This window comes from Aquarana catesbeiana, linkage group LG01, assembly GCF_042186555.1.
Source record: "Aquarana catesbeiana isolate 2022-GZ linkage group LG01, ASM4218655v1, whole genome shotgun sequence".
Taxonomy (NCBI): domain Eukaryota; kingdom Metazoa; phylum Chordata; class Amphibia; order Anura; family Ranidae; genus Aquarana; species Aquarana catesbeiana.
This window is the reverse complement of record NC_133324.1, coordinates 243,189,559-243,202,423: the sequence shown is the minus strand read 5'-3', so window position 1 is coordinate 243,202,423 and position 12,865 is coordinate 243,189,559. Positions and strand designations below refer to the sequence as shown.

General features: G+C 42.6%; 1 protein-coding gene across 2 annotated transcripts in view; it reads left to right on the top strand.

The window, feature by feature from the left end:
• DIABLO (diablo IAP-binding mitochondrial protein) overlaps positions 1-12,865 on the top strand; it is a 49,870-nt gene that overhangs the window by 19,369 nt on the left and 17,636 nt on the right. Inside the window, exons 2-3 of one of the 2 annotated variants that reach the window (XM_073626893.1) lie at positions 935-1,049; positions 4,392-4,520. In XM_073626893.1, the coding sequence (XP_073482994.1) occupies positions 935-1,049; positions 4,392-4,520 (244 nt within the window). Of the gene's footprint in view, positions 1-934; positions 1,050-4,388; positions 4,521-12,865 lie in introns of both variants that reach the window. The other variant, XM_073626884.1, reaches the window with a different exon arrangement.

Sequence of the window (12,865 nt, the reverse complement as noted above, 5' to 3'; positions counted from 1 at the left end):
CCAGTTCTGGCTGTGTTTCTCTCTGATTTGCAGGGAGAAGAAATAGCCAGATCGATGCTCTGTGTACAGGGTGCTGTGTGTTTTTAAACACATGACTATGATTGGCTACAGCTGAGCAGCAGGTCCACAGCCAAAATCATTGGCTGGGATCTGCTGACAAAATTGCGCTGTAGCCAATGACGGCGTGGGTTAGCAGGGGTCTCTTGCATGTGCGCCCCTAATACGGAACAGGCTGGATGAGGTACATGTTCGTAATCCAGCCTAGAAACAAAAAAAGTCACGCTTGGCCAAATAGAAACAAGATTATATACCATGAACATAATAACCTAGTGCATATTGAAACAATTGTGAAAAACAAGAGGAAAAGCGTGTAAATCAAAAATATAAAAATGGAAAATTGAAAATAAAGTTGTGAAAATATAGAAATCCAAGAAGATGTAATACAAGGAGTTCCACCACCAAGAAGCATGCAGATCCTCCTGTGGCAATTACTCTGTAAATGGGGACTCTTACCAGATAGTGTGGACCTTCTATCGCTAGGGAGGTCACATACGCATGCAGATATAACCCTCTGCAGAAACAATTTATTGATAAAAGCCAGAAAGGTGGGTACTCAAACATATAACATTTCAGAGCTGAAATTGCACTCTTCATACAGCACACAGGAACAGAACTAAGGCTGTCAATCAATTGGAGCTCCCTCCCCTGTCACTATTTTTCTCTTGGTGTCAGGAAGTGATTCATGCTATAAGCAGAGGACCGAAGCAGTAGACAGAAATGACACTTGGTGCTCTTAATTGGGATAAGTACACACTATACAGGGATATGCTTTGTTCATATTTCATGTCTGGGAGATTTACAACCACTTTAAATATTGTGGGTTTTTTCCCAAAAATGTGTAATTGTTTTTAAGAATATATTTTTATTTTTTCAGGCAGACCTTTCCAGTGGTCCAAAACAGATCTTTTTTGGGCCTTTTTAAAGGTTCATGGCGTCGGGTACTTTCTGTTGGAGTTGGGGCAAGTCTTTGTGCCATTCCTGTGGGGCAGGTAAAGAAAATATAAAACTATAGTAGTATTGTGCAGTGTTGGTTATCAATTAATGTGGAAAGTTTGACCTATAAATGATATAATTTAAAGTTATTAAAGAAGTAGGGGCAAGGTTCATTTGGTCCTACTTTTTGTGTGGGTCACAGGAATGCATCTCTGCACTCCTGTGACCCATATTCAGCCGACAGCGGGCTAATGTCCGCTGTCGATTGACATCGCTCAGCCAGTACAGGCTATGAGAGATCCTGACTTTAATGTCGGGATCCACCCAGAGGCCTGACTGGCAGCTGGCTCAGCCTCTCGGTGCACTGCTGAAATCCTGAGCCAGCTGCTTCTGCCTCCACAGCCTGGCGCTCCAGTGAGTGCCGGAGGGGCAGAGCAGAGAGCTGGTGACTGACAGTCACTGGCTTTCTACTAACTTAAGACTGAGAACTGAACAAATGGGGGTCTTTGCTCAGTTCTCAGTCTAGAGGCAGTGGGGGACAGACGCTGCATCGACCTAGGTGACTGTATGTTTTGTTTAAATTGCATACCTCTTTTAGGCCAGGTTCACACTCGTGCAAATTGTATGCGGGTTTCCCCGCATTCAATTTACACAGCAGGAGATTGTGACCAGCTCTCTATGGAGCCGGTTCACATATCTCCGCAGTGGCTCCGGTGCGATTTGCACAAGAGTCCTGTGCATCTCTTGATCCATTTCAGGTCCGAATTCAGCCTAAAATTTGGGCTGAAATCGGACCTGAAACGGTAATCGAGGACGCACTGGACTCCTGCTGTGAGCCGCTGTGTGCTCATATGTCAACACAGCCTTAAAGATGCTAGCTGTTTCTTCTTTCTTGTGGAAAATGCTGCTCTGTGATCCCTCGGTGTCTGGTTGCATAACAGATATCAATCTTTTACTTTCATCTGGTCTTTGCTGATGGAGAGATTCGGCATAGTTTTTAAAAAAAAAATCTTCCCTTTAGCAATGCGCAAAAATACCAAGGTTTTTCACAGGTTGCTTATACCACTTCAAGAAAACCTATACTAGGAGAAATGCAGAAGATGCAAATGCCAGCCCCCTTCTGAAAACATTAGCTGTTACGACAGGTAAGCCTGTTAAGTGAAAAATATGGGAGCTGCTATTACTGACCTCCTTGAAAATGTGCTAATTGTCTGGCTGTTACATTAAATTGTTTTAATACTTTCAGTTGCTGACCCAGAACAAATGTGCAGATGTCAGACTTGCAAGTCTTTGTTTACTTGTTCCATGCGACTCAAAGTATTAAAAGAGAAGGGTAAGCATGACATCCAGGCATTTAGCATTTTCAGGAGAGGTCAGCAATGGCAGCCTCCTTGTTTCAATCATGACAGGTGTGCATTAAGCCAGGTTGATGCCTATTTCACAGGGAGGGTTCAACAATGGCAGCCTCTATAGTCAGACAAGTTTCCCTTAATGTGTCTGCGCAAGATGAAGATTTCAGCTACTGTATATGTATGTATATACCAGGTTCAAATGCATAAAAAAAATACTTGTTTGTATAGTACTGAAGGTGTCTGCCTGAAGATGTTTGTTGGACGTCTGTCCTGACCCTACTGTAATGTCTCACTCTTTGAAAAGTTGGTTTAATTTATTTTGCAATGTAGAGTGCAGTACAGAAAATCATACTGAGGGTGGCAGAATCAGGAACTAGATGTTCTCAAGAAATCTAAAAGACGTTGGATGATTTTTCCCATTGTCTTTTGGTGTCCCACTTTTTGAGTAGTTTTTTCCTGTGTCTTGCACTGATGTTGAGTATGGCAGGAGAAACCACTCTGTGCAGCTGGAAACCAGAAGATCATCACACTCAGAAGTGTTGGTTGTAGTAGAAGATTTCAGCTGCTAACATCTCATCGGTGGAATGACATTCCAAAGCTTGGACAGCATTAGAGGTATTACCTTTTTTTTCCCAGGACAATCTAATTTTTATGAGAAGCGTGGTTAAGTTTCTAACTCTACTAGCCGAATAACACCGCTAAAATGACGGTAAAGCGCCCCTAAAACTAGCAGCGTTTTACCGTCAACGCCTGCCCGCTCCAGTGTGAAAGCAGCCTTGGGGGTTCTAAGTGATTTTCTAGCAGAAAATACAGGATTTTTACAAGTGTCAGAAAAGATTTAGTCTTTAAATAGTTAAACTGAGAACTTCTACACAAGGAGTTCAGTTCATAGATAAGTATAAACATTGTATCTCTTTAGCTTCTTTTCTCAGACTTGGCAGGCTGCCCAGAGAGGAGAAACAAGTTGCTCCAGGGAAGACTTCAGGCAACTTGCATTGACTTCTATTTTAGAAGTCATTTGCAAGTTGATTACAGCTGCAGGAAAATACATTTATGTCACTCTGGGATTGTTTTGATTGGTCAAAGGATAAGTCCATTATCTCAAAGTCAGAGCAAAATTGTATCCTGTTTATTCAAGTCGGCTGGAAGTAGGACCGATGTCGCAGGGCAAGGATAACAGTTGTGTTTGTACCAGTGTGAACCCAGCCTAATTCTGAGCTGTGGTCAGCCACACATTATAGGAACACTTGTGCAGCTGGTGCAAGATTACTTTATTCTTCCTCTTTCTATACATTTCTGTACAACCACTCAGATGGTGTGACAATTTGTGTACAGGAATAACCGACAATACATAAGAATAATAAATAAACCACAGAGCAAGTGCAAGAGCATACATGATGTAACTCCAGGCCAACAAAAATAATGCATAGGATGCATTAAGGTGAAAAAACATGAGGGTTTACAACCCCTTTTACGGTTTCAACATGCACTACAGACACAGATTTTAGTTGTTGCGATATATAACGTCTTTTTAAACCCAAGTTTCATAAACCAGTATATTGCTTTTATACAAACGGAAGTACAACTTGAAAATATAAAAAAAAAAACTGTAAACTCTATTGGCTGTAATGCCATTGCACATGTTACCTGAATCTATTACGAACATTAAATATTAAGGAAAAAAAAAAATAAGAAAAGCCATTTTCTTTCGTTCTTTCGTTCTTTCGTTCTTTCTTTCGTTCTTTCTTTCTTTTTTTTTTTTTTTTTTTTCTTTTAGCAGATTAGTAGATGCCCCCTACATATTCTTATGTGGTAGTGCAGTGTTTATTTTGATGTCAAATTTCAATTTAGGTTTAGTCATAGTCTTTTGACTAAAATGCCATTTTAGTCATCTCAATTGTTTGTCGTATTTAGTCAATGAAAATACTATTTATTTAGTCAACTAAATTAACACTGCTTCAGTGAAATGTTTTATATTGCATATCTATTTCTAATGTGAATAATCCACGTATGCTACAATAATTGTATTTTTGTGTTCCCTAGCAGAGGTCAGAGCCAGGATTATCAAATGAATCCCTCATAAAAAGGGCTGCATCTCTGGTAACAGACAGCACCCAGACTTTCCTGTCTCAGACTACATACGCACTTATTGAATCTCTTACAGAATATACCAAGGTAAGCAAAGTCCCCACAGTGTGCATGCTTGGATTTTATAATGCGTACTTCAGTTAAAGTGGTTGTAACCCTAATAAAAAAATAAAAAACTTGCTCCTGTGCCTTTTAAGGCACAAGATCTAGCCCAGTGCTTTTGCCATGCCAATTGTCCCTTCCAATGTTGTACAATACAATAATAATGCTGATTCGGCTTGTTCCTGTCTTGCCCTCTGTAAACTGACCATGTTGATCATGGCTGCGGATCTCTGATAGGGTGGTCAGTTTTTGTGCCTCTGTCATCTAGCTCTCCTCAGCATCTCTGCATCTCTCCCTGTCTCTTCCATAGTCTGTGTGAGAATCAATCTCTGCCCCACCCCTCTCCTCTAACGCCTGTGTAATTCTATTCCCTGCAGCTGCTCCAGTGCTTGTAAAGTAAAGAAACTTTTTCTATAGCAGACCTTCAGTGATTTTTTTTTTTTTTCAACTTTCCATCTATTAAATCATCTGCCCTTGTTGTTTTAACTTTGGATAGTAAAACCTTTTTTTCTATCTGCCAGTGAATACTTTATACACCCCTGTTTCTTGTCTGGTCATTAGCCTAGTCTTATGTTATCATCCACAGCCTTCTCTCTCACTCTTGTGAGAGTTTACCAGGAAGGGAGGGGGGGGATGAGTCATAAGAGGGCCATTGAGATCTGCAGAGCTGGATGTGTGTCTGTGTAAATCCAGGAAGTGAACAGGCAGCAGCTTCAGCTGCCCACAACTAAAAAGGATGCAACCAGACTTAGTGGAGGGAGATTTCTGCAGCATATTTGGCAAGTACAGAATCACAGTATATATAAAATAATACGCAAAATGGTTGGAGGGAAGCTTCAGAATGGCAAAGATGATTTTTCTCAAGTCATCTTCCAGGACGGCACACCTGAGAGATGAGAGGCTCCTCCCGACAGGAAACACAATCAATCAACAGCTGTTTTAAGTCCACACCCTTCCCCTTGATCCTCAGTTTTTGATTGTGTTTCTCCCTACACAGCGAAACTGTTTGTTTTTTTCCAAATGACCGAAGCCTGGGGCTGGTGGTCTCCCCCTGGGAGCCGGACCAAATGCCTGGGAAGCCTCTGGGTCTGGCAGGATATATTTATCCTTCCCGGGGGGTTCCCCTATCCTTTCTTCAGGGGGGGCAGCAAAAACTGGGAAAGCCCCCCTGATAGCTGAAGGCCCCTGGGTACAGTGGTGTACCCAGAACTTCAGGGGCCCTTATCCTGTCTCCCCCCTTATCTGTCCGGGCGTCCGTTCAGACGGGGGTGCTGGCCGTCGGTTCTTTCCAGGGGGATCGTATCCCCTGACTTCTGGGCCCCTGGTAGCTCGCGTGGGCTGCTGGGGAGGGCACCGCCTGAACGACCCGCGTTCTTACCCAGAAGGGAAGGCTGAGAGTCAGCAGGAGCAGGCGCCCACATCCTCCTTTCGAGGAGGCACCAATTCACTATGGTAATTGTCTGCCTAAACCACCTCAGATGGGAATGAGGAACGTATGGCATTGCCCCCCCCCCCCCCTTGTGTATATACTGACTGGTACAGTGCAGGACACAGCCTAACCTTGCAGCTCCCTAAAGGGACAGCAGTTGGAGGGGGGGGCACTTTGGCAGCTATCCTCCTTGCGTGTGGACCATAAGGATGGAAAAGCAAGCCCGGTGGCTGTGGCAAAAGGGGGAAGACGACAACGGTGAGTCAAAAATCCCCAGTCCCAGCCAGATGGTTTCTGGGCATTTGAGATCATCTCCCCTGGGGTCTGGATTCAAATAGCCCAGAAGCTTTTGCTAAGAACACCAGCCACAGCTCCCTCTTACATCAATGATGCTGTATGGTGGACAAGTGGTGCAGAGGAGCGAATGTGCCTAAACCACCTCAGATGGGAAAGAGGTAGGTAAGGCATTTTTTTCCCCTTCCACCTATATTTACTGAGTGGTGCAGTGCAGGGCCTGGGGTCTGCATAACAAAACAGCCCAGAAGCTACTGCTAAAAACCACCAGCCACAGCTCCCTCTTATAGCAGAGACACTGTGGTTATCACAATAGTAGGTTGCCAGCCTCTCCCTACATACCCGGTTGTGGTACATTAGTAGGGGTGAATATAGCAAAGGGGGTGACCTGGTAGAACAAAGAGTTCCTTACTGGCCAGGTATACCACTGAACAAATTATTAATGGTGCAATGGTTGAAGGATTCAGGAGTAAGCTCCCTTGCTCAGCAGGTGCACTAGGTTATCTGGCCCTATTAGCCCAGCTGCTAGGAATCTGAAGTTGCTCCAAGATGCTTAAAAGCTGACCTAACCTTCAACAATGTGGCAGGGACCAAGCTTCTGTGTGGCACAGTAGGGGTTCCCTTGTGACAGATCCTCCTTTTGGGGGTTGCTTGCTATGGGTAACTTTTCATAAGCTCCAACCTCCCACTCCACTCTTACATTGTGGTTATATTTTAATGCAGGGGGTAAGAAAAACCTTTTTGTTGGTTTGGGCTACAGTCCACTCAGTGACAGATCTAAAAGCGATTTACCATAAATCGTTTTCCTATATCCTTTGAATAAGGATTTTCTGTGCAAACATATGCAAGAGCTAGATGGCTATATGATTGCTTGTTTAAGGCCTGCAGGTGGCTATTTACCTCCAGGCTAAATTGGTAACCACCCTTTCTAGGGGTCTTAAATTGGTCTCTAGGGCTGGGCTCATTGAGACTTTAGTTACTAATCAGCCCCACCCGTGTATGAGCTGGCTAGCGTTTGCTCAATCTACGGAGGTAAGGTAGGACAACAACTACTATAGTAAGGTGTCCAACCATTTTAGGATTGGTTCCTTCACTGGTGGTGAAGGATTAGTATCTACAGCCCAGGCTAGGCCTATGAAATAAATTGCCCCTGTTTGGTTATTTCATAAAGGGATACACCATGACTCCTTGGCTGCTCACCAGTGGACCTCAGTAGTGAAGGTTTGTCCTTGCTGGGGTGTTTGGTGGCACAGCAGAAATACACATTGAGATTTGTGACATCTCTGCTCATAAGGGGTATATTGCTGTACATCAGAAATGCACTGCACTGAAGCTTGTTGGGTGTCCTTTATGTCCTAAAGGTACTGCTTTGGCTACAGATCAGAAAAATACAACAGGGAAGGTGGTCTGTACTTTCTGGTTTTGTGCCGCACGGCAGAAACGCACATCATTGAGTCTGGTAAAGACATCTCTGCTCATAAGTGTTATATTGCTGCACATCAGACCTACACAAGATTGAGGTCTGTCTGTGGGGGTTTTGTGTCCTGTATTACTGCCTTATTGGTTGCTTATCAGAAAGGCAGCAGGAAAGATTGATGGTCCTGATTTGTCGGGCTCCATAACAGAAGTACAAATTGAACCTGGGCCAGGGGTAGTACATATACTGCCTTTGGTAATCGGTACAGCACCACAAAGTGGCGTCGTGCTGATTCAGACAGTGCTATTAACGGCAATGGCTGCCGATTTTAGGCATGCGATTTGACATGTTGAGTCGCATGCCAAATCGCTTGAAGATGGATGTGCTATCTCTATTCAGAATTGTTAGATTGTTGCACATCAGAGATATACACGACTGAGGTCTGTCTGTGGGTCCTGTATTACTGCCTTATTGGTTGCTTATCAGAAAGGCAGCAGTGACGATGGATGGTCCTGATTTTGTTGGAAAATACAAAATTGAACCTGTGCCTGGGGTAGTACACATACTGCCATTGGTAATCAGTGCAGCACCACAAAGTGGCCCGTACTGATTCAGACAGTGCTATTAACGGCAATGGCTGCCGATTTTAGGCATGCGATTTGACATGTTGAGTCGCATGCCAAATCACTTGAATATGGATGTGCTATCTCTATTCAAAATTGTTGTTGCACATCAGACACATACAAGATTGAAGGTTGTCTGTCCTTTATGTCTTACATTTACTGCCTTATTGGCTGCATATCAGAAAGGACACAACAGTGAAGGTTGTTTGTCTTTTTCTGATTTTGTTTTTGCTGCTCAGCAGGGAGACACATTGAGCGTGATGGCATCTCTGCTCAGTATTGGTATATGCTACACATCAGACATACACAAAGATTGAACATTGTGTCCTGTATGTCCTATATTTACTGCCTTATCGTCTGTATATCAGAAAGGCACAGCAGTAAGTGGTGTTTCTCATTGATCTTCCTTGCTGTTTCTTAGGTATACACAGTAGGGGGTTGTTGGCTGCACTCCTCCAGGGAGCCACAGCATGGGGACCCCTTGTTTGTTCAACCTGAAAACTGCTTTTCCTGCGACCTGTGTAATCTTGAGGTCTGTGGTTCCGTAAGCAGGGACTGCTGGAGTCGCACAGTCACGAAGGGTACCCTTTGGAAGCCATAGTATATGACTTCTCAGGCGTCTTGCAGTCCCAAGTGGCAGGTTGGGTCGCACGGGTGTGGGAACCCTAAGCTTATCTGTCCCTCCTGTTGAGGTTTTGCTACGCAGCAGGGATACTCATTGTGGAGTTATTGCCTTATTTTGCAGTAGACCAGAAAGATCGCAGCTGTAAAGGCTGTCTGTTGTTTCTTTGTTTTTATGTTGCTGCACAGCAGAAATACTCAACATTGAAGCTTGTTGGTCCTTTCTGTTTTATATTGCCTTACCTTATGGCACTTCAGAAAAACCCAATGCTGTAGGTTGCTTGTGTTCTTTCTGTGTTGGTTCTATGTAACTGCACTACAGAACTGCATAACAGAAAGGATTGTCTTATAACTGTACTTGGTGGTTCGTCATAAATACGCAACATGGAAGTTTGGGTCTTTCTGTCTTCTCTTTAAGGCCTTGTTTTGCTGTACATCAGTAAAACACCATTGTAAAAGGGGGTTCCCGTCCTTTCTGTATTTACCAGTTATGACCTAGCTAGCTGCACTTCAGAAATGCGCAGCATTTAAGGTGTGTTTGTCTTAATGTTTACATATTGGCCGCACATCAGAAAACCAGACTGTGAGGTTCAGATTTGGGTCTCTTCCCATGTTTGATATGTTGGTTTAGCTAGTCACACTCAGATACACAACATTTTTGTCTATGTTTGTGTCCTTTCTGTTTAAATCTATTGTGCTATGTCCACAATCTATGATTTTTTTCTTTTTATTTGTGATATTAATAATACATGTATCACCTTTTGTATTTCAGTCTTCTCTTCCGTGGAAGGGCCAGGAGTTCTGGCTGCAAATGTCACATGTCAGAAAGCCTCGACCCCTTACTTTCAGGGATGCCAGAGACATTTCCTAGGGTTGAAGCCCGGTAGAGTTATGGGTCACTGGAGGAAGGCGATAATGAGTCGCCCTGTAATAAGAACTTAGGAAGTTCGGTTCAGAGGAGTTTTATGGCCTGAAGATGAAGTATAAAGATGTATACCCGACCAAATAGGTTACAGCTCGGTGCATGGCCTTCATTTTGCCCTTCTAGCAAAACTAGTTGTAGCAGTATGAGTGTTCTCCTCCTGCTACGGATGTTAATCTCCTGAGTAGGCTCTCAGGCATAAGTAAAACTATAGATTGGGCATGCCTTAAACCCAGGGGTTAAGTTTTTGTTAATCTATTTCCCTTAAGTAGGTTTCCCTTCAGTCTTTGCTGACGTAAAGATAAAAATGAACAAAAAAGGTTGTCTGTCAGGGGCCCCCCTTTTGGCAGTGTTATTTCCCTGGACAGGGTTGTGTTAATACAGGCTCCCTTATTGATCAATGTAGTGTCCTTGTCTTACAACACAGCTCTCCGATTAATCTTTTTAGTGGTTCTAAGCAGCACCTATAGGCAGAATAGGCCATTGTTGTTAGATGTGTGACAGGCAACATTGATAACCTACAAGTTTAACATGTTTTCTGATTCCATCTTTAAGAGCCCACTCCACCTAGATCCTGCATCCGAAGCAGAGAAGGCAGGGACACCGGTGGAGTAGACCGGCAGATCAGCCGCATGATCCAGCTAAGATACCTTCATCAAGCATATGGAGTGAAGGTAAAGCTCACTGCAGAACCGAGGTTCGCCAAGAGGGTCTTGCAGTGGTCCCACCCTAAAGGTAGGCCTGAGCTACTTGATTATCCTCTCAGGTGTGCCGTCCTGGAAGATGACTTGAGAAAAGTACTAGTTACTTACCGGTAACTGTCTTTCTGGGAAATCTTCCAGGACGGCAGGCCTACTTCCCACCCGTTGGAGGAGGGAAAATTTTAGAACACTAGAAGGTGAGTACCTATGAGGAATGATTTCCCTTGTGAAACAGGTTCAGGAGTTACTTCTCTACAAACTGAGGATCAAGGGGAAGGGTGTGGACTTAAAACAGCTGTTGATTGATTGTGTTTCCTGTCGGGAGGAGCCTCTCATCTCTCAGGTGTGCCGTCCTGGAAGATTTCCCAGAAAGACAGTTACCGGTAAGTAACTAGTACTTTTATTGCAAATTATGTGAGTAGACTGCAGTTCTTTAACCACTGAAGGAAGGATTTGCCCCCTTAATGACCAGGCCATTCTTTGCGATACAGCACTGCGTCGCTTTAACTGACAATTAGGCGGTCGTGCGACACTGTACCCAAACAATATTGACTTATTTTCTAACACAAATAGAGCTTTCTTTTGGTGGTATTTGATCACCTCTGCATTTTTTATTTTTTGTGCTATGCACAAAAAAAACGCCAATTTTGAAGAAAAAAACAAACAATATTTTTAACTTTTTGCTATAATAAATATCCAAAAAAACTAATTTCTTCATCACTGTAGGCCAATATGTATTCTTCTACATATTATTGGTAAATAAAATCGCAAAAAGCGTAAATTGATTGGTCTGCGCAAAAGTTCTAATATTAAGAAAGTATGATACAGCGCTGCGCTAAAAAAACTAAGGAAGCAGCCAACACGCCCGTAGACTCAGGGGAAAAATAACAACAAAAAATTCACAGTGTGGCGCTATTGAGTGTGTACAGTATGGAAAACTTAAACATTAAATACCATCAAATCATACAATGTAAACAGGAAGAATATCACGTGGACACTTGTGACAGTGATTAGTGAAAAAATAGAGTAATACATATATATGTTTAAATAAATTAAACATCAAAAAACAAAATCAGATATAAAGTCCATAACACCAAAGGAAAAAGTCTGTGATAACAGTGTATAAATAGTAATATGCAGGTATTTTCTTGTACGTGCAGGAAGATTAATTAAACCCGGTAGCCTGGTAGATGAATGGACCATAGAAGACCAGAGGTGCACAGAGGTTTGAAAACGGTGCCAGGACCATCACCAGAAGATATGGAGGCTTACCAGAAGTAGTGGCCTGAAATGGCATATGCCAAAACAGGTCAAAAAGGCTTGATGACCAACTGGTCTAGATGTATTATCTGGTCAGATGTCATCACCGCACCAACGAATGGAAGGGGGGGAAAGTGATCAGCACGACTTCCTCATTAGTAATCGTACCACCATAAGCCAAGCGAAAGATTCGTGTAACATGTGAGGGATGAAAACACTCACATAGTATAATAACGTTTTAACTTGGATTTATTAAAAATAGCAATAAAAAACAAACTCACATTTTTTGCAGATCAAAAAGGCATGTAACTCGTGTAGCGAGTTACATGCCTTTTTGATCTGCAAAAAATGTGAGTTTGTTTTTTATTGCTATTTTTAATAAATCCAAGTTAAAACGTTATTATACTATGTGAGTGTTTTCATCCCTCACATGTTACACGAATCTTTCGCTTGGCTTATGGTGGTACGATTACTAATGAGGAAGTCGTGCTGATCACTTTCCCCCCCTTCCATTCGTTGGTGCGGTGATGACATCTGACCAGATAATACATCTAGACCAGTTGGTCATCAAGCCTTTTTGACCTGTTTTGGCATATGCCATTTCAGGCCACTACTTCTGGTAAGCCTCCATATCTTCTGGTGATGGTCCTGGCACCGTTTTCAAACCTCTGTGCACCTCTGGTCTTCTATGGTCCATTCATCTACCAGGCTACCGGGTTTAATTAATCTTCCTGCACGTACAAGAAAACACCTGCATATTACTATTTATACACTGTTATCACAGACTTTTTCCTTTGGTGTTATGGACTTTATATCTGATTTTGTTTTTTGATGTTTAATTTATTTAAACATATATATGTATTACTCTATTTTTTCACTAATCACTGTCACAAGTGTCCACGTGATATTCTTCCTGTTTACATTGTATGATTTGATGGTATTTAATGTTTAAGTTTTCCATACTGTACACACTCAATAGCGCCACACTGAATTTTTTGCGCAAAAGTTCTAGAGTCTACAAAATAGGGGATAGATTTATGGTTTGTTTGTTTTTTTTTTTTTT